The sequence below is a fragment of the Gossypium hirsutum genome, chromosome A05 (assembly GCF_007990345.1).
Source record: "Gossypium hirsutum isolate 1008001.06 chromosome A05, Gossypium_hirsutum_v2.1, whole genome shotgun sequence".
NCBI classification, from domain to species: domain Eukaryota; kingdom Viridiplantae; phylum Streptophyta; class Magnoliopsida; order Malvales; family Malvaceae; genus Gossypium; species Gossypium hirsutum.
In genome coordinates this window covers 32,676,062-32,702,442 of record NC_053428.1, presented here as the reverse complement: position 1 = coordinate 32,702,442, position 26,381 = coordinate 32,676,062, and the positions used below count along the sequence as shown (strand labels likewise).

The 26,381-nt window shown below is 32.0% G+C and overlaps 2 protein-coding genes across 3 annotated transcripts; one reads left to right on the top strand and one right to left on the bottom strand.

The window, feature by feature from the left end:
• The first annotated feature begins 15,369 nt into the window (after positions 1 to 15,369).
• On the top strand, positions 15,370 to 19,638 carry LOC107957455 (serine/threonine-protein kinase AtPK2/AtPK19). 2 transcript variants are annotated; one of them, XM_016892976.2, is made up of 7 exons: positions 15,370 to 15,454; positions 16,701 to 17,650; positions 17,849 to 17,931; positions 18,030 to 18,150; positions 18,425 to 18,598; positions 18,805 to 18,912; positions 19,167 to 19,638. In XM_016892976.2, the coding sequence occupies exons 2-7, from the start codon at positions 16,970 to 16,972 to the stop codon at positions 19,458 to 19,460; spliced, it is 1,461 nt and encodes a 486-aa protein (XP_016748465.1). In that variant the 5' UTR covers positions 15,370 to 15,454; positions 16,701 to 16,969; the 3' UTR covers positions 19,461 to 19,638. The 2 variants fall into 2 exon arrangements, with proteins under 2 accessions (XP_016748465.1, XP_016748464.1); XM_016892975.2 differs by having other exon boundaries at positions 15,377 to 15,454; positions 19,098 to 19,638.
• A 1,329-nt stretch (positions 19,639 to 20,967) lies between these two features.
• Positions 20,968 to 22,912, bottom strand: LOC107957456 (60S ribosomal protein L10). The gene is made up of 4 exons (XM_016892977.2): positions 22,761 to 22,912; positions 21,744 to 22,245; positions 21,522 to 21,603; positions 20,968 to 21,225 (listed from the first exon to the last, which is right to left on the bottom strand). The coding sequence occupies exons 1-4, from the start codon at positions 22,768 to 22,770 to the stop codon at positions 21,157 to 21,159; spliced, it is 663 nt and encodes a 220-aa protein (XP_016748466.1). The 5' UTR covers positions 22,771 to 22,912; the 3' UTR covers positions 20,968 to 21,156.
• Between the last annotated feature and the right edge of the window lie 3,469 nt (positions 22,913 to 26,381).

The window sequence follows — 26,381 nt, the reverse complement described above, 5'->3', positions numbered from 1 at the left end:
TCTATGTGGGGCATGGATGTTGTAGGGCCAATTTCCTCAAAAGCTTCTAATGGACACTGATTCATTTTTGTAGTTATTGATTACTTCACAAAATGGATAGAAGTCGCATCGTTTGCCAATGTGACGAAGACTGCGGTTTGCAGGTTTTTTAAAAAGGAAATCATTTGTCGATTTGGCTTGCTTGAAAGAATCATTTCAGATAATGCCTTGGATTTGAACAACAAGATGATGAAAGACGTGTGTGAGCAATTCTAAATAAAGCATCATAACTCCTCGCCCTATCGCCCAAAGATGAACGGAGCTGTTGAAGCAGCCAACAAGAATATTAAGAAGATTATTGGGAAAATGACCGAGACATATAAAGACTGGCACGAGAAGCTACCATTTGCTTTATATGCATATCGCACATCTGTACGGACATCTACGGGGGCAACTCCTTTCTCTCTGGTCTATGGAATGGAAGTTGTGCTACCTATCGAAGTTGAGATCCCCTCTTTACGAATCTTAATGGAGTCGAAATTAGAGGAAGCAGAATGGGTTCGAGCTCGATATGACCAGTTAAACCTCATCGAAGAAAAACGTCTAAAGGCAATTTGTCATGGACAGATGTACCAGAAGAGAATGATCGCGGCTCATGATAAGAAAGTACGGCCAAGAGAACTCCATGAAGAAGAACTCGTGCTGAGAAAGATTCTCCCAAAACAAAAAGATTTTCGAGGAAAATGAGCGCCAAATTGGAAAGGTCCATACGTCGGAAAGAAGGCATTCTCGGGTGGAGCTTTGATTCTCACCGAGATGGATGGGAAGGAGGTACCGAATCTAGTGAACTCAGATGCTGTAAAGAAATATTATGCTTGAAAAAGGAAACCAAGATGAAAACTCGAAAAAGGTGTCGTAAAAAAAAAGAGAAAAAAAAGGGTGATCAAGGTGAAAACCCGAAAAGGGCGTCTTGATTAAACACAAAAGATTAGGATGAAAACCCGAAAGGGCATTCTAATGAAGCAAAGCCGGGCTTAAAGAACAAGGCGTTTTGAACGGTGGGTCAAATAGTGAGACTACAGTATTTGAAGCATTTCTGAAAGCTCGAAATCTTCTACGCAAGAAGCCATGCTCGAAAAGGTTCTTAATTGAGGAACGTGGAAGAGTTCATGCATTGAATATCTAGAGCATTTGTATTCGTTGAATGCAATCCCTTTTCTCTTTATGACACTCTTTTACTATCATTGGTTAACTTTCTTTGTTTGTTACATTTGAAATGAATAAATGTGAGGTATCCTTTTGTCCCTACCTGACCATTATCATGCATCTCATTATGTGGTTCATTTACATGATAAATAGTGAAATGGCATACTCTAAACAAAAGAAATGTTAAGCATTACCCGGGTAAGAATTTGATAAGTACAAGAGCCTCAACGCAAGGACAAAGCTCAACCAGGGGCAAAAGAGTGATGTCTGAGAAACACAGATTATTCGTGAAGCTTGAGGACGGGTGCAGGTACTGAAGAGAAAGTCAAGAGTCGAAGCAATGAACGCGGATCATCAAAAATCGTGACTAAAAAGGGATAAATGACAAACATGCCTAAAGCTCATAGCATAATCATGTAGGCATAAAGGCATTTAAGACAAACATGTGCATATCATATAACATCAGGCATGACATATACAGGTACTCCAGCAGAGCAAGAGGATATGATGTTAGTTGTACTGAATCAAGGAAAGACGCCTGAGTTCCACCAGACGACATGTTCTGGTATTTTGATGTTTATTTCTATTTAAAAAAAACAAACTCATATTGCAAGAGGTGAGTTGAGCCTCGGGTCATACGCTGAGGTATTTTCCATTTCTGTTCTTTAATTTCTACTGTTCAAAAAAATTAGCTCATATTGCGAGAGGTAAGTTGAGCCTTGACTGACACGTTGAGGTATTTTCAATTTCTGCCTTTCAAAAAATTCAACTCATATTGCGAGAGGTGAGTTGAGCCTCAGGACACGCTCTGTCTTTCAAAAAAAAATCAACTCATATTGCGAGAGGTGAATTGAGCCTTGGGACACGCTGAGATAGTTTTTATTTCTGTTTCAAAATTCAACTCATACTGCAAGAAGTGAGTTGAGCCTCAAGACACGTTGAGGTATTTTCAATTTCTGTCTTTCAAAAAATTCAACTCATACTGCAAGAAGTGAGTTGAGCCTCAAGACACGTTGAGGTATTTTCAATTTCTGTCTTTCAAAAAATCAACTCATATTGCGAGAGGTAAGTTGAGCCTCAAGACACGCTGAGGTAATTTAAATTTCTGTCTTTCAAAATAATCAACTCATATTGCAAGAGGTAAGTTGAGCCTCAGGACACGTTGAGGTAATTTTGATCTCCGTTTTTTAAAATCAACTCATATTGCAAGAGGTGAGTGGAGCCTCGGATCACATGTCGAGGTATTTTCAAATTCTGCTTTTCAAATTAAGTTTCAAAAACCAACTCATATTGCGAGAAGTGAGTTGAGCCTTGGCTCACACGCTGAGCTATTTTTAATTTCTGTTTTTAATGTCTATTTTTTAAAGAGTCAATTCATATTGCGAGAAGTGAGTCGAGCTTAGGATCACACGCTGAGTAAAGAATCAAGATTACAGCTGATTGAAGACACCAGATTTTGTCTCCCTGAAGTTGCAGTGGAGTTGATCGAAGATATCAGATCTTGCCTTTCTAAAGTGGCAGAAGAGAAGACCAAAACCTTATCTCACTTAAGCGATAGAAGAGCAGATTGAAGCTGTAGATCTTATATTTCTGAAGTTACAGTAAAGCGGATCGAAGCCACAAATCTCATATCCTTGAAACTACATTGAAGTAGATTGAAGCTACAAGGCCCAAATCAGAAGATGCAATGAATTGAACCAAAGCTACAAGATGCGGTGGACTGGAGAGAGACTACTTGAACAATAAGAGTACCAAAGACGTCAAGACTTAGCAAGACTGGGCAAAATTGGCCTTTATTTGTGTCTTTGCTCTATTCCAGTTACACGACAATGAGCAAAGAGGGGCAGCTGTTGTAGGCCAATTTTGGGCCATTTTACAAAATACCCACAGCCCAATTTTATCCACACTTAAACCTCAACCCATTTCATAAACCTAATACCCATCTAAATTAACCCAAATAAAACCCAAGTACAACCCAATTACCCAAACCTCCTAAAACCCAAATACAACCCAATACCAACCTAACCCCTACCCATACCCAGCAGGACCAAAAATCTAAAATTTACTACCCAATTTTACAAACCCTAATCCCAGCCCGAAAACTTAACATGTTTGGAGGAACCCTAAGGTTCCCCTCCCCAAGGTAGCCGCCGCACGCCCCTCTGCCCTTGGCTACCACGCCCCACTTTCCTCTGACACTAGCACCATCCCTGGTCACTCCCATACCGTCTGCCACCGCATGCTTCTCCTCCACTTCCTTGACACCTCCATACCCTACAAAGACAGAAGCAGACCAAACAGAATAGGACAAAAATAAATAATATTTTCCTAGTTTCGTAATCGGCTAGAAAGTCAAGAAATAAACATTTGTAACGGGGGATTCGAAAAAAAAAGAAGAAGCAAATTTGGGAATAACAATATCAGCAATAGATTCAAACAACAAATAGCATATATCGAATATAAAAAGCAGAGGAAAATACAAAAAAGAAACAAGGAACGAAAACATAAATCGGAAGGTGATTTTGTTTTTTTATTTTTTCTTTATTATCTTCTTAAATCTGTTTTTTCTTTTCTTCCTCATTTCTAGCATATATATACATATATTCGAAAAATAAAACAAAAAAACAAAAAAAATAAAGTTTTACCTTTCCGGCCACCGTACACGGTGGCCGGCGCCAGCGACGGACTGCGGCCGGTGAGGGCCTGGTGACCGGCCCCCCTGGCTGGGATTCCCTCTCCATTTCCCTTTCTCTCCCTTTTTTTTCTCTTCTCCCCTCTCAAATGATTTTAAAATTTTTTTTTTTATCTTTTATAGGGGACCAAAACGCACCGTTTTGGTCCCCCCCTTTAACCAAAAACGGCGCCGTTTTGGCCCCAGGTCGGGTCGACCCGACCCGCTCTAGTTAGATCCGTGTGTTTTTTAAAACAAAAGGGCTATTTACGCATTTAGCCCTTCCGCTTTTTCGTGCATTTACAATCGGATATTTTTTACCTTTAATTCGGCCCTGGACTTTATTGCGCCTTTCAATTTAGTCCTTGGCCAAGCGTGGTGTTTTAATAGTTGGGGATATTGCGCCCTTGGTCCCTCCAGGTTGCACGCGCATTCAAATAAACCCTCTTCTCTTTATTCCTCTTTTAAATCCACCCCAAAACTTTGTTCTTAATTCGATTTTAGTACCTTTTGTTTATTTTCATTACTTTATGTTATTATTATTATTATTATTATTATTATTATTATTACTAGTATATGTTTTATTATATGTGTATATATCTTGGATACATATGTACATGCTTATGTAGTACTATTAATAGTAGTTTTTTTATTTCTAATACGTATATATTATGTACATGTTTTAATACTATATTATTAATATATTTTTTATATATGTTATTTACATGTATTTTTTATATTTCTATATTTTATTACGTATATACTTTTAATATTATATTTTTATATGTATACTCTTAATACCATATTTTATTTATTATTTTCACTATTATTACTTTTTTTATATTATTGTTATTATTTACATATATGTATAGATATTTTTATCTACTTTTATAAATATATCATTTTCTTATTATATTATTATGTACATTTATTAGTATCATTAGTTATGTACTTTATACTATTATAGTATATTCTTAAACATCATCATTATTATACATATGTATATATTTGCGTAGTGTACGAATAGTTTATTTATTTATACGATTATAATTTCTAGTATAGGTATATATTTTTTAATGTATTAGTTATATTTCTTACTCTTCCATGTATATTTTTTATATCATCTTATATATGTACCTAAATACTATGTTATATGTATATATTCCAATACCATATTAAGTTATGTTTTTGTACAATCTTATGTGTACATCTTAAATACTATATTATGTATGTATTTTAAATACCTTATTTTTATATATGTCGTGTACAAATTTCTAATACATTATTATATATATTCTTATATATTATGCGTATGTATTGTAGTATTATGTTTTATGTATCTATCTTTTAATACCATATCGATTATATTTTCAATATATCACATAAATTTTTACCATATTATGTATGCCATGTATATATATATGTATATGTATATTTTATGTATATTGTTATTTTCTATCGTCATTATGAATACATTATTTTCCTTATTATATTGGTAGTACATCATTTCTATTCTTTTTGTAAATATTAATATTGCTGTTTTAATATTCTCAGTTTTAGTATTTCATTATTAATTGCATCGTTGTTGTGCATTATTTTCGAATTCTTATTTTAACTAATGTTTTACTCATAATTTTTAATTTCAATAAATAAGGCAACATGCCGATTTAACATTAAGTCGCCGGTTTCATCGCTATGTTGGGTGAATATCAATCGACTCGTGTTAAAACGGCATGTCCTTCTCAAAAGAAAACGAAACTTGAAATTTTTCTTGTTTTGATCGGATCACGATTCAATGTTACATTGAACTCGTATTTTTGAAAATTAAGACAACACATGTTTAACGAGATACCAATTTTGGGCGTCGCGAGGGTGCTAATACCTTTCTCGTGTGTAACCGACTCCCGAACCCTATTTTTTCTCTGGATTTTCGAGTAGACCCAAATTTGGCCTTCATTTTTGCTCAAATAAATTTTCTTTTCAAAAAAGATGATTTATTAGGTGTCCGATCACACCTAGGAAGAAGGATCGGTGGCGACTCTTTTTTTAATAAAATCGAAAGTCGGTTTTTAAATTTTCAAATAATTGCCTTAATTAGCGACCAAAAGAAGAAATTTTTACGTCGCTACAATAGGTACTATAGATTAAGTGTACAATGTATCAAAGTTACCCAATCGTTATAAAGTCATCATCCATTGATCGTGTCACTGATGATACCTCCAAGTATCAAATATAATATCATCTAATCGAGCCGTTGTCAACTCAGATTAGGGGGTTTTGCAAAGTAAACATTTCTTGCTTTATCATCTATGAAATTTGACTTTATTGTTTTGTCACTAGCAAGTAAAGATATCTTACGAATAAAAAATTCCTAAAATGTATTTTTTATCTGAAACACTTAAATGACCCATCATTTTGTATTGTAATAACCAAACAACTATTTATAACACCAAAAATGAGAGAGTATCTCAAGTAACAATAAAGATATTACTATGATGTACTATCATATAAGAGATGTGACAAAAAAAGAGAGGGTAAAATGGTGTTTGATATTCACCCATTAATCATATTTTAGCCGACCATCTTACTTAGCCATTATCTAGGGAAAAGATAGCAAGGCATGAAAAGTATGGACTGATAACAGATTTATAAAGATAACCTTGTCCAAACCATTTTCTATCATGTTGATACCGATTAAAGGTGTTATACTATTATGGAAAATCATATGCATTAGAGTTCAAAGGTACTTTAGTAAGATTTATCATGAAAATGTTAATTAGGTTGACATTTTCACATACATCAAAAAATTTTAAAGTTGTGGGGGAAAGAATACTTTGATAAAGTCCTGTACTTGGTTAGTACACTATGTTTCATAATAAAGTAGATTGGACTTGTAGTGCTTAACAAGACTCACAACTTAGGCTAAAATAAATAAAGTGAAAAAATGGTTGTGAAAACATTTGAAGCTTGTCTATGCAAGTAGAGAAAGTTAGAGACTACTTCCTATAGATTACTTAGTAGGACGTAGCACATGACATTTGTTAAAAACTTTGACAGTCGAATTTATTGTAGCAAAATGAGTTTTAATAGTTTTCTTTTTATAAAAGTCAAAGTATCTTATGGTAAATTGGTGATATTCATATTTCAAATGTTGAATTTATAACCAATATAAGGTAGCCAAATTTCTCGCTTTGCATTTAGTTTTTGAAGGATTTTTTTTGTACTTATTGGGAGTATTTTGTTGATGTTTATACATTGTTATTGTAAATATGTTTGGAAAAGTGTATTCATTTGTAAGTGAAAGTGTATTCATTTGTAAGTGAAATTATATGGAAGAGAGTGAATGCAAACAATTAAGCAACATTCACTACAGCAAAATTGACTTTTAGCAGCGTTTTTTAGACCTATAGCGGCGCTTTTAAGTGCCACTAAAACTATTTGCGGCGTTTTACCAAGCGCCGCTAACAACGCCTCTATTTCCGCCGCCGCTAAAAGCCATGACCTTTAGCGGCGCTTTTCCCACAAACGCCGCTAAAGGCCATGACCTTTAGCGACGCTTTTCCCAAAAACGCCACTAAAGGTCATGAAATTCAAAAAAAAAATTATAAAATGTTATAAAAGTCGTGAAAAATATAAAAAATTTAAAATTCATTATCAAAATATTGAATTATATAAATATAAAAATTTTCTATTAAAATTTTAACTTTAAAACTAAATACAAAAATTAATGAATTTAAATTTAGAATTTAAAATAATAAATTAATAACACAATTAAAATCCAAAAGTTAGAACTCAAGTTATCTTAAATATTAAAATAAAAATAAAAATTTAGAGTCAAAACTAAAATAAATAATAAAAACTAGATTAAATATAAAAATATCAATAAAATAAGACATTATAATGAAGTGCTTCTTCAGCTTTCTCCCTTCTTCGCACGTGTCCATACCCGAATTGCATTTGTCCACTTCCTTTTGATATTGTGATGCTAACTTCTTAGCCTCGAGTAAAAAAAAATTTATGTAAAAAATTATAACAATTAAGCATTAGTGACATACAATTAACGATTAAAATAAAATACAACATATATGTAACAAATAAATTGTTGGTCAGAAAAAGTTGTAAAAAAATGAAAAATGGCATTTGCAATCAATCTTAAAATTAGAGGTGATCTAAAACGCATAGAAAATCAAATGTAAAATTTCTTTGTATTAAGTTACTTTGTCCCATTTTCCAATAAATACATCCATCCATGACAGAGAAACAGGAAACTGACCTGTAAAGGAAGCATTGCTCAGTCATGCATTAATTAAAGATAGAACCATAAAATTAGCTTAATTCTATTGGGCAAAATTGCCAAAGATCAGATAATTAACATTTCCAAATACCCGATTGCCATCTTTAATAAAAATGGAAACTTGGAACTTTGCAGGGCAAGTAGCATAGAGAATGCTAATACAAAGCAACAAACATAATAGAAAGAAAGGCTAACAACAGCTTGCCATGCATGTAAGCATTCATAAAACAGGCATGAGTTTCAACTTTCAATAAATAGCTGCATAACTACCAAGCAAAACCCCATAGCCAAGGAAATGCATAAAAAAACATGACAACTGGGACAAGTGGCTTTGGCAAAAAAAGAAAAAAAGAAAATGCAAAACAAAGGAACTAATAGCATAACAAGGGACAAAGAATTGATTGACACTACTATCATCTAAAAATTCAAAATGAAAGACATAAATGTAGAAATTCGACATTAAAGGACATAAATGCCAATGTTAAAGAAACTGGACCACACGTTAAACCAGTTGGTTTGATTGTTTCTTATTTTATTTTTTATGTTTAAACATTAATTTAATGTAAAATAAATAGTTAATATAATTAATAGTTAACAATAATATGCATTTACCTTAATGGCATGGTCTTTAATTTAAGAAAAAGGGAAAAAAAATAATTGGTTTTTACCTGTTCAATAAATAATGGCATGGTCTGTTTCATATTTTGTATATACTATATGGTATTACAGTATCCAGAAAAACAATATACAGTTGAAATGCAAAAATTTATATTTTTAAAATATATAAATTCTAATAATAAAATTCAAATCAACATTTTGATAGAGTCAACAATACTAACTGATTGAACTAACAGATAACAATTAAATTAAATTATGTCAAATCAAAGTAGAATACAGATAGGACAGTTAAGTGTAAAGTCCAAAAGATAGATATAAGCATTCACACACATGAAAGCAGGTCATATTTTACTTGTAAAGAAACCATCTTGAATTTTAAAAAAAAAACTGAATTGCAAAGAGAGGTATCCTGTCTTTCAATTACTAATTCTGAAGCAAAGGGAAGGCCATAAAAATACTTCAGATTCGGCTTCCGTTTAAAGAGACAGAGACAGAGATCATTTGCTCACCTCCAGTGATAGAACCAAAAGAAAACACCCATGTATTAATAATGGTTTAAAATAAAACAATAACAGAAAAATGATAAAAAGCCTCGGCAAAATAAATATCATTAAGGAAATCGATCAATATCATACCGTCTCCAGAAGAGAAAGCCCTGCATGACTTTTGCATGATAGTCTCTGACTGAATGCTAGAAAAGACATCCCTGCATATAAGAAAAGCTGTCAGGGGAAAGAAGTGCTGAGAAGCAGCAAATTGATTGAAAGAACTTTAAAATATATGTATGTCTATGAGCATAAATTTTCCTTTTCTAATTGCCCTAATTAACCTAGTTTCGTGATAAACAACAATGAGATGGACTACTTTGCATCAAAATGGACCTTCTATTAATATATATATACAATAATTATAAAAGAACGATAAATATATTTAAGACACAGAAGGAGAAGGTTTATGTCAATACATCCAAAAAAGCTAGTTAGCAGCATCTTGCTTCTTCTGTGCAAGTATACGGTACCTAACAGCACCCAAACATCAAAATGGTGGTCATGGGAGAGGTTTTACTGAATATGTGTTCTTAGAGAGCATCCCAGCTGCAAATAGCAGGTTCCTTCTAGTATATATATCACCAGAAGACATCATGAGAGGAAAAACTTTGTAGCTTATATGTGTATGTATATCACCAGAAAGAACGAACAGTTCATAACATGTTAGAAATTAGAGAGGAGGCCAGAAAGTTAATGCTTAACATGAGAGAATGAGACTGTGAGAGAGAGATGCCTTAACATCTGAGCATGATTACCATCTAAAACCAAGAACCAATGCCTCTTACGTACCATTATACAACTCCCCCCAATTTTTTGCTACTTACTTTCACTAAATAGTATAGCATCACACTATTTAACTTTCCTTTCAAACCTTACCTAAGATAGTAAGCCCTGTAAGCAGCTGGACCATCCTTGAAAAGAATCGACAACCCATTGCGGATCAGAAATGTTCTCAACTGGTAAGGGCAAAGCAGGATGAAAATCAGACTCTCAAGGAATATCACATGAAAATTACTAATTGGGAGAACTGTAAAATTAAAACCAAGTAATAAAAGAAACTTTCTTGAAACAAATGTTCATCCCCTGGCAATTCATCTCTCACACAAATAATATAGCAGAAGGCCAAATCATAACCCCCTATCCCTTTAATAATTAAAGGGAAGCTCATCTAATGAAGAGATTCATAAAGTATACCTTATATGTAAGAAACTTCAGTTTAATCATTAGATTTGCATCTTCATTGGCTAAACCATCTATTGTGGATGTGCTACTTCCATTATTTACATGTCCTACTATATCATTGTTGCTTTTTGCAATTCCAGCTGCTCGTTCCTTGTTTGCCTTGAACAAATTAACATCAACAAAAAACCTAAGAGAAAACAGAGAGCACGAGAATAACTAATTTGCGGGTGGGTTCGTCAATCTTTCATCAAAATGAGTATGTGGGAGTGGGAGTGGGAGTTGGAATGCAAATGGAAACAAAGTAGCAAACTGTTATGGCAACAACAACAACGCTAAAGAACAAAAAATCCATTGATTGCTAGTGCTAATTAATAAAAACAACAAACACATAAAACCTAACTTACTGTGCATAGAATATTGGATGAAGTTCTGCAAGAAATTCCTTCTTTCCACAAGGAATTACTCCGCAATTGCAGACAAAGTTTTTAGCTTCCTTTTCCCTTTATCTTCTTCACCCGTTTAATACCCATCGCCCTATCCAAGTACAGCGGAGCCAGAGTAATCGTGGGCACCTTCGATAAGAGCTTGGAGACACTGCTGTTGGATAATTTCTTTATTGAAAAGGGCAACGGAGGGGTGAGATTGGGGGTGTTTTGAGGATACTGATTTTAGGGGAAAAAAATTAGGGGCTTTAGTGTCGGCAATGAGAAAAAGAAAACATTTCAGAAAGGAAATTTAATTAAACAATTATGTTTTTTTTTGCGGCGTTTTTTTAGAAAACGCCGCTAATCTCCTAAATCTCTAATTAAAACTATACCATTTAAGTTAAACTATTTTGTTTTTTGCATCGTTTTTTGAAAAAACGCCGCTAACCCCTTAAATCTCCAATTAAATTTTACTTAAAACACATCATATTTATAAATACTTAACATAAATTTACTTAAACCTAATGATATTGTTTTAATTTTTTTATAAATATATACATGTTATTTTCATTTGATATTTATTAATTTTTTAAATATAAACAAGTTAAATATTTTTAATTATTATTAATTTTCTATTAGTCATTGAATTATATGTAAGTTGTGGATTTAGTCATTTTACTTTAATTTTGTTATTTTTAGTCATTGTAATTTTGAAATTTTGAAATTGTAGTATTAATTAAATGGTAGCTATTAAATTCATTAAGTTTTGCTATTTCTAAAATCTAATGTAACAAACATATTACTCACAAAAAGCCTGTTACGGATTTAACGGTTGTCATTTATGTCAAAATTAAAATTTCAAAATTTGAAAAGTATAGGGACCAAGAATGATCTAATTGGATAACATGAACTCAACCTACAACTTTACACACAATAACAAGACTAATAGCAGAATTTAACCAAACATATATAATTGCTATCATTTGAGTGATCATGACTAAAATTTTAAATTTTGAAAAGCACAAAAGATAAAATTGATCGATTTGAAAAATACAGGAACCAAAACTAATCAAATTAAAATATAAGGACTAAATTTTAAGTTTAAATTTCACTTGAATAAATTAAGTGTAGAGGAATTAATTTGAATTGAATTATTTTTAATATATCAAAATATTTTTAGATTAAATCTTAAACCATTTAATATATATAAAGTTTATCTATTATCTCTTAAATAATTTAAACTATAATCATAAGTTTAATATACTCAAATTAATATTATCTCTTTTACAATTACATAAGAAATCGTTTAATAAATAAATTAAAAAATACTAATTAATCTAAACCCTAAACCTCTTAACCCCTGCCTCATAAACACTAAACCCTAAACCCTTAACACTTAACCCCAAAACCCTTACACTTTAAACTCCAACACTAACCCTAAACCCTAAATTATAATCCCTAAACCCATAATTCATCATAAACCTTCAAATACTAATTAACTCATAACCCTTAAACCTTAAACCTTAAACCCTAAATCATATATCTTAAACCACAGCTAACTCCTAAACCTTAAACCTTAAATCATATATCTTAAACCATAAACCTTAAACTATAATGATAATTAATTTAATATTTTAAACTCAATACTACCTCTTTTACGATTATATAAGAAAATATTTAATATATTGTATAACCATAAATTTTAATAATTATTGTCTTAGAGGTTATAGATTAGTGTTTATGATTTTTTTGGGGTTTAGGGGTTATATGACTTTTAGCGGCGTTTTACCGAAAGCGCCGCTAATGATCTGGTTTTTAGCGGCGTTTTATCAAAAAGTGCCGCTAATGCTCTGGTTTTTAGCGGCGTTTTATCAAAAGCGCAGCCAATGCTCTGGTTTTTTGCGGCGTTTTACGAAAAGCGCCGCTAATGCTCTGATTTTTAGCGGCGTTTTATCAAAATCGCCGCCAATGCTCTGGTTTTTAGTGCGTTTTACCAAAAGCGCCGCCAATGCTCTGGTTTTTAGCGGCGTTTTACCAAAAGCGCCGCCAATGCTCTGGTTATTAGCGGCGTTTTACCAAAAGCGCCGCTAATGCTCTGTTTTTAGCGGTGTTTTTTACTAAAACGCCTCTATTGCTCCATTTTTAGCGGCGCTTTTGGTAAAACGCCGCTATTGCTCTGTGTTTTACAATTTTTGCGGCATTTTTTGATAAAACGCCGCTAAAGCCCTATTTTCTTGTAGTGATTGAAATTATAATTATCCATACAAGTATTAGATAAATTAGGCTTAGATCAATTGTTCTATCGAAAATTATTTAGTGAATTCATTCTCTGAATAAGACCCACCAGAAATAAAATTATTTACCCAAACCATGTCAACATTTCTAATCTCCTATTATTCTTTTACCTTTTCGTTTAAATTTTGCAATACAATTTTGTCGAAACACTTGTTTTGACAGAAATTTGAAACAAATGTAAACTAATTTGGTTTTTCAACCTGTAACTCATATACATATAAATCGAAAAAGGATAAAAGGGAGTAGACTTAATGGATCAAACAGTGGATCACATTTCTTTTTCCTCCAATTATTGTAGTGATAAGGTTGGTGAGGATTTTTGTGATGTAGTGTCATACACACATCATTTATTATGGTGAAGAGTCGTAAACTGAGTATGACCATCACTATTAAAATATTTATGTATCAATTGAATGTATATTTATTAAATGTCAAAATGAGTAACACCTTTACAACATGATTTTGTTTTATTTTACTGTCTTATGTCTAAAATTATGAGATTTTTATGATTTGTTGGGTCCAATAAATAATTATATATCTATTAGGGCGAATTTCTAGAGATGTAGAAGGGTAATTCTATCCTTTTTATTTTTATCCTGCAAGTACCATGACTACTCGTGGCTTCGGAATTGTGGACGACTGAACATTAGACCAGTTGATACTTGATATTAGAGGTACTCATAAATTAGGTTGGTTTTAAGTATAATATTGATATATTTTATATTTGTTTAAGTTCAGTTAATTGTTTAAAATATGAGTTTAAAATTTATCAAATTCGTCTATATTTACAAAAGATTAAACTAACTCATTTTAGGTCGTCCATAATATTTTTAAATTTTTTTTAAAAATATTTAGATTATATTATTTTATTATTTAATAATTTTATACATTTTTTTTATTTATTAATTTTTTTTATATAATCATCTTAACATTATTTTAATGTTTACATTAGAATAGTGTTATATATTTAGTATGGGTTTATTTTTTTAATGTATTCTAAATTTCATAATATATAAAAATAAAATATTATAAATTTAAAAATGGACGGGCCCATATTTTTAATGGGTCTAATTTTTTGCCCAAGTCCATTTTTTTGGGCTTAATATTTTTACCCAAAATTCGGGCAGGCCTTGGACCTGAACGAATAACTCGACCAATAGATATGTCTAGTTGATAGTATTTATTAAAGTATATAAATGAGACACCCACAAGTTATTTAGGTTTAATTCGTAACGTGAAACGAAATTTAATTTAGTTGATATTATTATTGTTGCAACAATTTGAACTATATAAGTTCAGTGTATTTTTTTTATTTTATGAATTAAGAGTTATGAGTAATTTAACTTTTGTATAAAAAAAGTCGTTTGAGTTTTAGTTTGATTAGAATGGGTATTGTTGTCAATAATATTTATTTTTATATTCAAACTAAAATATCATAAAATTAACGAATTTAAACATTAATTAAATGCCTATTTTTATTTTATAATATCATATCTAAAATAAATATTTTATTTCTTAAAAATATTTTTATAAAATAATACTAAATATTTAAATTTTAAACCACTTAATTCCCAAAACACTTGTGGATTCAAAAGTAACTATGTTGAGATGGAATATTAAGAATATTCCTTTTCAATACATTCGTGTTTAGTTTGGAAAATACCTTCAAATATTTATTATTTTAATATTTTTTTAAACTTTTCGTTAATGTTTTTCTTTATTCCTCTCATTGATATTTTTATTGTTCGAATATTTTATTTAAATTTTTTAATATAAATAAATACTTTTTATAATTATATAATAAAATTATTATTTTGATATAGATATAATTTAAATAAAATATAATTTATTTATTAATTTCATGAATATCCTTATATATTTATGTTTGTTTAAATAATATAAGTCGTGAATTTTTTACTTCCCTGAAAATAATTTGAATTCGAATCCTTTTCAAAAAAATATAAAAGCAAAATTTTTATTATACCCAAACCATCCCAGCCCGGCCCGGCTCTAGATGTTGACTGATCCAAAACGCCAGGCCACTATCGATCTTGCCCTCTGCTACGTCAACCAATCAAAAATTTGCCACTAAAATACAGAAGAATCCGTAATCGAATATTTTATTTTTAACTATTATTACTATTTTAAACTATAAACGAGGCCCTCACTTTTTTAAAAGCTTTTCTTTCTTTCACGAAAGCTTTCGTCTCCGAATTGCCTCTGCAATCCTCCACAGGTCCCTCCTTTCTTCTTTTTCATTTTATAGATTTTCTCTTCTGTTTACTGCTCTTGCTTTTTCTCACATGAATTGTTCTTTTTAATGGTTTGAGAATCAAATTTTGAGCTTTAAATTGCGTTTCTGATTTGTCCTTGGAATAATATGCACAGATCTGACTATGATTTCGTTTTTTTTTTTCGTGATGAATTATATGTGATTTTGTTTGCTTTTTACCACCATGTTACTGAATTACGTAATCTGGACTTTGGTAAAAGTTATAACTGTTTGTTGATTTGAATTTTCGAGCTATAAATCAAATAGGAAAAATGTGCTTTTATTTGAACGCTTATTGTTAGATGAAAAGAATATCTTATGAATCAGGAGTAAAATAGCATTATAAATGATAGAAGTGAATCTAGATATCAAAGATGCTTCCTATATATCAGGTAAAAATTATCTATGGGTAAATTATTACACTTTTGGTTGCTCTATATAGAGTTCGTTCCTATTTTGGTCACCCCAAATAATTTTCCTGTTAATTTGGTCATCTAAAGAAATTATGATTAGATTGATCACTTCACTATTAAATGGCAATAAAAGACAAACGGTGCATTTGTACAAAAAATTTTGGAGTGATCAAAATAGAAATGACTCCTATTTAGAGTGGCTAACAGTTTTAGAGTGACTAGTGTGGAAATCAATTGTTAGATTTCTGTTACCATTTAATGATGAAGTGACCAATTTGACCATTTTTCCTTTTTTTTTTTTTTGTGATGACCAAATTAACAAAAAAATTTGGGTGACCAAACTAGTAACAACCCCTATTTAGAGTGACTAATAGGTAGTTTACCTTAAACTTATCCAAGTGAATTCCCTCCTGCGAATGGTAGCAGTCTGCACGCCTTAGCCATGAAGTCGAATGATGGAAACTTAATATTGAGTTTCAGTTGTTCAACAGAAGAGGTTTATAATCAATTTTGAAACCTGAAATGCAAGAAAACAAAGGGGTAGTGTTTGTGGAAGAAATATGCAGTAATGCATTTCTTCATGAATGATGCAACACTGTAGATATTTTAGCTACTTCACATCGACTAGTCACTCTTATTTGCAAGTCGTTATAATGCATACAATAGGGCGATCTTTTTCCTTTTTCCATTTTAAATACATTTAATTTTTTCTATATTAATACTACGTTAAGGTGACATGATAGACTTCCATTGACAGCTGAAACTGACTTTATGTTGCCTTCGTCTACACTCTACAGCTTTGCAAATCTGATCTTCATGAATTCAAACAGCACTGTTGCATCCACAGTTTCCTGCAAATTGGGAAACAAGAACGATTTTCTTGTCTGGATTTTGGCTTGCTTGCTTCGAAGTTTTCTTGGAACCCCTGTTGCATTCATTAACTTCCACTTGTTTAAGGCCATTGTACGGTGCCCTTCCTCATCTAACTGCATGCCAGAATCATTTGGAAGTTTCTAGCCTTAGCCTCAAAGCCTTTTTAAAGTTACCACGTCATATCATAACCAGCATGGTTTCCTCTCGGTTATCTAGTTTAAATGAGTCTCGCATTAACAAAGCATTCCAAAATCAGTTGCTTGTCCCTGTGGGGCAACCTGATTCTCTGACATCTGATCATCTTGAGTTTGATTTCTCGGATGTGTTTGGACCTTCCCCAGTTCAACCCTCAATGGAAATCAACTCCCAGAATCCTAGAAACCTGGTTGTTGCAACTGAATCCAATGAAATGCTTTATGATGATCCAGCTGTCATCTGTAACCGTTCACACTCCTTGGTTGGCCCCTCAACATATGTTAGCCAGTCATTGAAGCTTAGCAAGCTCACATTACGTGAAACAGGGGATTCCTTGGAACTTGTAGAAGGAGCAAGGGAAGAGGCTCAAAAAGAGCTTAAGAAACCTTCAATTAATGATGTTATTCTGGAGAACCCTGATGACCATATAGAGACTCATCTTTTGAGACAACAATCTGTGGGACTTGAAGATTTTGAAGTTTTAAAGGTTGTTGGCCAAGGTGCTTTTGCAAAGGTTTATCAAGTAAGAAGGAATGGTACCTCAGACATATATGCAATGAAAGTCATGCGCAAGGATAAGATTATGGAGCAAAATCATGCTGAATACATGAAATCTGAGAGGGCTATATTAGGAAAAGTGGACCACCCGTTCATTGTGCAGCTCAGATACTCATTCCAAGTACTGATTTGCTAGTAGAAGCATGTTTTATGTTTATGGTTGTTTATTCTCTTATGGTATTCACATGTTTCAATGATCCCATGCTAGTAGAAATATGAGTGTACTTATGCTGAAAATTTTGGCAGTTGTATATTTTTGCAGTGGCTGTCGAATGTAGAATATATAGATGTATATTTATCCATTTATCATTTCATGCAGACCAAATATAGGCTGTATCTTGTTCTTGACTTTGTTAATGGGGGACATCTTTTCTTCCAACTTTATCGCCAAGGCTTGTTCAGGTATGGTATTGTATGTTAGCTATAACTGCTTATTTATTTACCTTTTATGATGTAGAATTTCTTCAGCATAGTCCAACATTTTGCATTTCCTTCTTCAGGGAAGATTTGGCTCGCATATATACTGCGGAGATAGTATCAGCTGTTTCTCATCTCCATGCAAATGGCATAATGCACAGGGATCTAAAACCTGAAAATATTCTTCTGGATGCAGATGGACATGTAAGACTGCAAAATGCTGTGAATATTTGGATGCAAATGCTGTTTTTAATCTACTAGAGATTGTATTTACTGTGCTTATGTCCATGTCTATAGCAAAATTCATGTTTCCAAACCTGAAATATTTGTCGTTGTGCATGTCTGACCTGGACGTTGGTTTTTGCAGTGGTCACAATCAATATGATTGCTTGACTTGGAAACTGTGTTCTACTTTTAGCATAAATTACTGATTTCTAAACCATCTTCATGGTTGTTGTTGCTACCCGTATGTTACCAGGTAATGCTGACTGATTTCGGCCTAGCAAAGGAATTTGACGAAAATACAAGATCCAATTCTCTGTGTGGAACTTTAGAATATATGGCACCTGAAATTGTTCTTGGAAAAGGCCATGACAAGGCTGCTGATTGGTGGAGTGTTGGAATTCTACTGTATGAAATGCTTACTGGGAAGGTTGGTATACCATATTGGTTTTCATAATTTTATTGTGTTCAACATATCAAAGCCTTTTCTTGATGCAGAAAGTTTCCATTCTGATGATATTCAGATCTTGATTTCTTGTTACGTTTGGTAAAGTGCATGTCTAGTGTCTCATGCATGCATCCTGCCAGTTCTTTGATATTCATATGCTCCCCTCGCTTTGGTTAACTGTTTTGTAGCCACCCTTTACTGGAGGAAACAGACAAAAGGTCCAGGATAAAATAATAAAGGAAAAGATTAAGTTGCCAGCTTTTTTGTCAAGTGAAGCACACTCAATCCTCAAGGGGGTAAATCCTCATTCTCATCTATTTATGCCTTTGCCATAATGATTCGATGCTCTGCAAATGTCCAACACTTCACAGAAGTGAATTTAAATGTTCCACTTCACATTATGCAATTTTTTACAAATTTTATACAGCTGTGAAACGAATGGTTTCTTTGGGTTATTATGCAATTTTTAATGTTGCTCCAGGGCATCATGGTCTTTGAATTTTCTTGCTACAAGATAAGAAATCATGGTCTAGGTTGTTTTTCTCTTCAGCTGCTGCAGAAAGAAGCAAGTAAGCGTCTGGGTTGTGGAAAAGGAGGTAGTGAGGAGATCAAACGCCATAAATGGTTCAAGGCCATTAACTGGAAGAAATTAGAGGCTCGGGAGGTTAGGCCGAGTTTTCTCCCTGATGTTGCAGGAAACCACTGCGTAGCTAATTTTGAGGAGTGCTGGACTAGCATGCCGGTTATTGATTCTCCAGTTGCCAGTCCTACATTCGGTGAGAATCCCTTTAAGGGGTTCACATATGTGAGGCCTGTCGCCTCATTTCTTCAGAGAAATGCTTGATGTTCGATGGCTGTGCTATCTAGCTTCTCTCCTTTAGTTTATTGAAACAGTTAACTATATATGAACTATATATTTATGTTTTTGGACTTGTTTAAAACGACTCTGCTTTCTGCATTTCGTGTTGCAGCTGATGTTTACTACTGATTCTTAGTCAAAATCAAAAGGTTAAATTCTGCTATTAGTCCCTGTACTTTGCAAAAGTTGTAGATTTGGTCCTTGTGCATTAATTTAGTCATTTTTAGTCCCTGTAGTTTTCAATTTTTAAAATTTTAGTGCTCATCAAATGATGATTATTAAATTTATTAAGTTTTGCTATTTTCAAATTTTGATACGCTAAACATATTATTATATGTGTAATCTCATGTTAACTTATTATTTTCATATATCACTAAAATTTAAGTTAATGGATTAATTAAAATTGAAATTTCATAATTCGCGACTTACAATGATTCGATCGAAAAATATGAATTAAGTTTACAACTGTACCTATAGCAGAGGACTACTAATTGAATTTAAATAAAAAATAATAATAGTTAATAAGTATAAAATTGGGGAGATATTTTCTTGCTTCTGTCACCGTTTATCATGCCCAAATCCCCACCAAAAAACCCAATATGGGACATGAGATTCCACAATATTTTTCACTGTTTGAATTCATATAATTTGAGTAAATAAAATTAGATTTATATTATTCTAGTAAAAAATAATAATAGTAGTCTTTGTATTTTTTGAATTGGTTAATTTTAGTTCCTATATCATTTTAAATTTTAAAATTTTAATTCAAACATATTGACTGTTAAATCATTTTACTTCAATTATTAATTTTATGCATTGTAGATTTAATCCATATTTTTTAGTGAAATCATTCTAAATCGTGAATTCTTGTCAAAAATAAAAAAAGTATATATTGTCAAGCAAAAACTCTCTGCGCAAGTCACACAATTGGTAGGCAGCCAAATAAGCTCCCCATTTAAAAAAAGAGATTATCACATTTGACATTTATACTTTCATAAAAATTTAATGATATGTGCTTCTATTTCTACTTCTATAATATATCAAATGTAAAAATATTCAATGAGATATCTAATACATGTTTTTAACGATTTAAAATTACCATCAACAAACCCAATTTGGGGAATGAGAATCTGTATTTTTTTTTGCTTTTCAATTCATAGAATTAGGGTAAATAAAATTAAGTTTATATCATTTTAATAAAAAATAGTTTTTGCATTATTTTACCAAAATATCCCTCTTTTAAGTAAACAGATGATATAGAACAAAAGCCAAATTATTCACACCAAGGACCAAAGAATGGGTTATGTAAAATGGGACACCACTGCACTGATTGTCCAGTTTACTGACAGCATAAAGAAAGATACATACGCTACTCGGCTTTGCTTAAATTACTTGCTGCATTTCACAAAACAATTGGAAGAAAACGACAAGGCAAAATGCATTAGTCAGAAACTCAATCAACGGCGCCAGGCTTCCCAAGGAAACAAGAAGATGGAAATAATACTAACAATAAAATTAAATTCCATAATAATGGTGTGACTAACAATTCATTAAACCAAATATTTTAAACCTGAAAATCCACTAAAGGAAGATCTGCAACACAACTGTAATGATAAACCAGAAATGAGTTCAACAGAAAGCTTTTGGAGAGAACTTAAAAATTTGCTGGATAGTTGAGAGTCTAGGCTGATCCAGAGAGGAAAGCTCTTCCAGGTTGACGATTAGCCAAAGGACCATGACATCCAAGAAGCTGCACATTACAAATCACAAGTTCCAGTTTAGAAATGCAATAATAAACATGTACTAAATCCACTATTACATGTCTTGTTTATGAACATAAACAAAAGTAACAAAGTTAAAACAAGGACAAACAATTCAGCTCCATGAAGTGAAAAAAACATGCACAATGTCATCTAATTAGCATCCTTCCTAAGACATACAGATAGCTATAATGGATTAAATATGCAGATCAGGAAAATAAATAAACAAAACCACTGTTTGAAAGATATAACATTTTCCTATATCTGAAAGTAATCTTAATATTACCTTTGCATTGACACCGTCTGGCATGATCCTGTTCTCAGACTTCCACTTCAGATAATCAGCACGGTTGTACTTGGTAAATCCCCTACCAATGAAAAATATAATAATATCATAAATGATAGTAAACCATATTTCCAGAACTTAGGTGATTTATTGTCGAGCATATGTACTGTATATACAATACAAGTTTAAGAACACAATGTCTTAAGAAAGAAAAATGCATACCACTTCCTGCTAACAATAATCTTTTGACGACCAGGAAACTTGAACTTTGCACGACGGAGGGCCTCCTGTGCATGATGGCTGTTGCTATCCTTGCAACGAACAGAGAGCAGAACCTGACCAATGTCAACTCTGGCACATGTTCCTTGAGGTTTTCCAAAAGCACCCCTCATTCCGGTCTGAAGCCTATCAGCACCGGCACATGAAAGCATCTTGTTGATACGCAGAACATGGAAGGGATGAACCCGCACTCTCAAATGGAAAGCATCCTTCCCTGCAAACTTGGCCATGTACTTGTTGCAGGCAATACGGGCAGCTTCCAATGCCTCACTTGAGACGTTCTCCTTCTCCCAACTCACAAGATGGACACAGAAAGGAAACTCATCAACACCTTTTTTCTTCATCCCAACGTCATAAATTCTGATCTTAGGATCTGGGACACCTCGGCAGTATCGAGATTTGGGGTATGGCTTATTCTTGATTTGGCGATAACACCTTGCAGGTCCTATAAGAAAGAATTTTAGAAAACCATAATGCGAATGACACTCAAATTCAACATAATTCAACAATAGCTTCTTGGGGAAAGAATGATAGAACCCATGAAATACAATGAACCTTTTCCAAAGGTAAAGTTTCCAGGAACCTTAAGCCATCAGTGCAAGCAAGAAAGAAGAGATATATACAATTAAACTTGAAAAATGCTGTAGACAGGAAATCTAATTTAACCAGCGCTTGCAAACAGAAGTACAATGCTTTATAGATTCCACAAATGCAGCATAGTAATGCAACATAAAAAATGACCCCTACTACACATTTCCAATGAATTTTTAGTAGTATGTGAAAGCAATTACATGATGTAATGAGTAGTAGATTATAACAAAGTGCAACACTGTAAGGTTTTCTTGCATCGTGTGAAAAAACTCAAATAACTAAAAATCAAAAAGCATAAACAAGTATAGCAGTAAAGATTAAAAAAGAAGAATCGTAATCGGAAGCAAAGGAGGGAAGGAAGAAACTCACTCCTCCCCATGTCGTCGGCTGGTGCAGATGAGATTTGAGATTAAGGAACAGCAACAGCCAAATCCGAAAACCCTAGTTTTGCCCTAACATTTTATAGTGTAAATAATATTAGTATTGAACTGCTCTGTCATGGGCTCATACAACTTCTGTCTAAGCCCAGCCCAGCACCATGTACGTTTTTTATAGGTGAAATTCCCTACCAAGTCCCTCTATTATGGGAACTTGATCAGATTAGTCTCACTAATCTTAAATGGGTTAATTTAGTCCTTGTACTAACAAAAAGAATCAAGTAAAGTTAAAGCTTAATAGAGTTAATGCAAGTAAACCTGATCATGGGCTGAGTTATCTAACCAAATTTGAAAACCCGCTCAAAATGTAAGAGGATTTGAGCAAAAAAATAAGTTCGAAAAATGGACATAGACAAAAAAATAAGACCCGTTTTTTAAATGAGTCGGACCACTCGGGTAGATTTTTTTAGCTTGGGCTCGACTTGGCCCAACTCAGCTGTTTTGCTATTGTTTTGTTACTGATTTGTTGTTGTTTTGATAACAATTTGTTATTATATTACTATTATTTTATTGTTATTATTTGAATATTATATAATTCTCACTTTATTGTTAATTTATTACTATTTTAGGGATATTTGCACACTACTTATCTTCCCACATCATTCCCTCTCCATTTAACTTTCATGACGAATCTTTTCTTCCTTAAACACAGGAAGCGTTGATGGATGTAAGGGAATAATGAAGAAACGTGAGGTATGTGGGTCGCAAGTAGTAAATTTTTTGGAAAAAAAAAATTACTAGTTAAAGAATAACGTGGAAAAATATTTTTATGTGGAAATTATGATTGATGCGGCACGAAAGACTTGCAATTGATAGCCATTAATGCTGAATGCATGTATCAAAGGGAATGCATCGCTGTAGTACTCCACCATGTATTGTGAAGTAATAAAATCCTTTGAAGACATTCCAAGTCCTAAATTACCATTGCATGGGAAAACCAGCAAGTAAACCCAAAATATATTAATCATCAATATTAGAATTAAGCTTAGTTCTTTGAATGGTGTTTTATAAAAATATATATATTTTTAAAAAATATCGTGAATAAGTGTGGTTTATTAATTTTAAGTGCTCGATATCATTGTTAAAAATTACGGTGAAAAGTGAAAATATTATTTTTAAACATAATATTGAAAAGTAAAAGATTAATTAATTTAAACAATATTATTTAAATAGTTTAATATAATAATGCATTAAATATAAATTTTAAATAATTTTCAAGTAATTAATGATACATAAAATATTTTAAAATTTTAAACATAAAAATAAATTATATTTAAATAATTTAATATAATAATAAATGATATTTAAATGATTTAATACAACCATAGAAGCAAATTTTAAATAAAATGTATAACATCCAATTGAATATATAACACGATAGATGCCAAGAACTAAAATCAAACTCAAAAAATTGAAAATTGATAGAAATTCAAACAAATAAAAGGGAAATTAATTTAATTAATTAAAAATATTTTTCAAAATCATATAATCAAAAGAAATTTATGTTTCACAAGTAATTATTAAAGATGAGTTATTTGAGTTAATTTTAATTTAGAAATATAAAATAAAATTTAAAATTTTAGAAGGAGATTATCGAGTGATCAAATTTTTCAATAATTTTCAATAAAATTTTAGTTAATTAATTTCTACATCACTATCAAGGGATAAAACTTTCCAATATTTTATTTATTTGATTTTAATGTTTTGAAATTTAAAATTTCAATATTTAAAAAGAAAAGAAATTTAGAATTTTTGACAAGGGGTAAACAAGTACAAATTTATAATTTTTTAATGTATTATCTTAGTTTCTACTATTTATTCACTTTAATCCTTATTGCTTTTTTACCATGTTAATATTTTAAAAAAATATATTTTTTGGGTGACCAAAATAAAAATGACCTAGAAGTTGGGTGACCAAAATGAAAGTGTAAATATGACGTGGTGTGTACATTTAATCGCCGTTAGAGATTTAACGCTTGGGTGGCTAAAATAAAAACACCTTAAAAGTTGAGTCACAAAATTACAAAGATTTCCAAAATAAAAGCTCCCTAAAAGTTGGTGTCTAACTTAGTTTACCCTTAAGATTTTGAAGACTTTTCTTTTTCTTATTCTATTATATACATAACCATTGCAATGTTGCTAATATAGGTAAAAGTACCATGATGGCTCTTATATTAGAAGTCGAATTGCATTTTGTTTCATTTACTCAAAAAAATGGCAAACTAGTCCTTATATATTAGATTAAAGAGCAAACTTGTCATTTTTGCTAAAAATTTTATCCATTATTACTATTAAAAATTAACATGATTGACGGAATAATTAGATAATGACATGTAATATGCCACGTGTACCTTATGCTAAGGTAAATGACCAATTTATGATAGCATATGAAATTTATAATAGAAGGACAAATTTGCTATTTGATCTAATGAACATGGATTAATTTATCTAATTTTTAGTAGAAGGGATAAAATACAATCTAACCCCTAGGTAATCCATCATACTTTTACCCATAAGAGAAGGATTGTTGGATTGAAATTTTCATATCTCGGTGTTTTCTATATCTCTGGTGATGGTATGATGTTCATCCTTCAAACCATGGGTCGGATCTGAAGCTGGAATGGAATAAACAATATACCAACTTGGAATATTAATGATCGTTTACTCTAAAAATTCCAGAAAGCATGCCAACAATTTTGTATTCTCAAGAATAACAAATATGGCAGGAAGCAAAAGCTTTTATGCATCAAATTTGAATAGTACCTCCATATGTTTGGAAGTACTTGGGAATCTTCATGATGGATAAGTTGGATATTCTAGCTAATGAAAAAGCATTTAAATTCATCCTGAAGACGAAACAATGTGGAATTCAAGATCAATTCTTGGAATTTGAAATTGAAAGGAACAACGAGTGAAAATGATTCTAATTACCGCCAGCAGGATATGAACCACCATTCTCCCCAGCCATTGATATATTGATCAATTCATTACATGTTTTCCTTTTTGGTGTCTCATCTCAACCAGTGGTTTTGCTAGTCATGTAAAGATTTTGGACATGTGCCTCTCACACTACTCACAACTTTCACCTGGTAAAGCCAGTCAACAGGAGATTGACGATAAATATATCATATATAAATATCTACTTCTGTTAAAGTTCCATATATAGAAAACAGGGGTCAATACCTTTTTACTGAAATTCTGAAATTTTACCACTGCTATTGAACATGCCACTTCCCTCACATCCCACATTATCATGCCTAGTTGCTTGATGACCTAAAGTATTGCCTCTCTATGAAATTCAGCTGTGAAATGTTTTCTTGGAAAATTAAACTTTTTTTTTTTTGTTTTGAATAAGAAGCTATGTTTTGGTACCATATTTCAGGTTTGAGATGAGACTCACTGCAGAGTTATTGTTAAAGCTGCAGATCTATAGTCATTAGGGGATGGGCCTACAAGTTTGTTTTTCCGGGAGTGGCTAAAGAGTGCCGCAACAAGTTCCTTTTTTAAAGTTTGAACTTGTATTTTCACTCTTACCGAACGAAGCTACTACCGC

What these genes read in the sequence shown, in the direction of transcription:
- LOC107957456 (XM_016892977.2), bottom strand. An exon ending in ATTATTGTTAGCAGGAAGTG is followed by an intron (nt 21,604 to 21,743) that starts GTATGCATTTTT and finishes TTTCATTGGTAG; the next exon opens with GGGATTTACCAAGTACAACC. An exon ending in CAGACGGTGTCAATGCAAAG is followed by an intron (nt 21,226 to 21,521) that starts GTAATATTAAGA and finishes TGTAATGTGCAG; the next exon opens with CTTCTTGGATGTCATGGTCC.
- LOC107957455 (XM_016892975.2), top strand. Translation starts at nt 16,970, where the DNA reads ATGGTTTCCTCTCGGTTATCTAGTTTAAATGAGTCTCGCATTAACAAA. An exon ending in TATCGCCAAGGCTTGTTCAG is followed by an intron (nt 17,932 to 18,029) that starts GTATGGTATTGT and finishes TTCCTTCTTCAG; the next exon opens with GGAAGATTTGGCTCGCATAT. An exon ending in ATGAAATGCTTACTGGGAAG is followed by an intron (nt 18,599 to 18,804) that starts GTTGGTATACCA and finishes ACTGTTTTGTAG; the next exon opens with CCACCCTTTACTGGAGGAAA.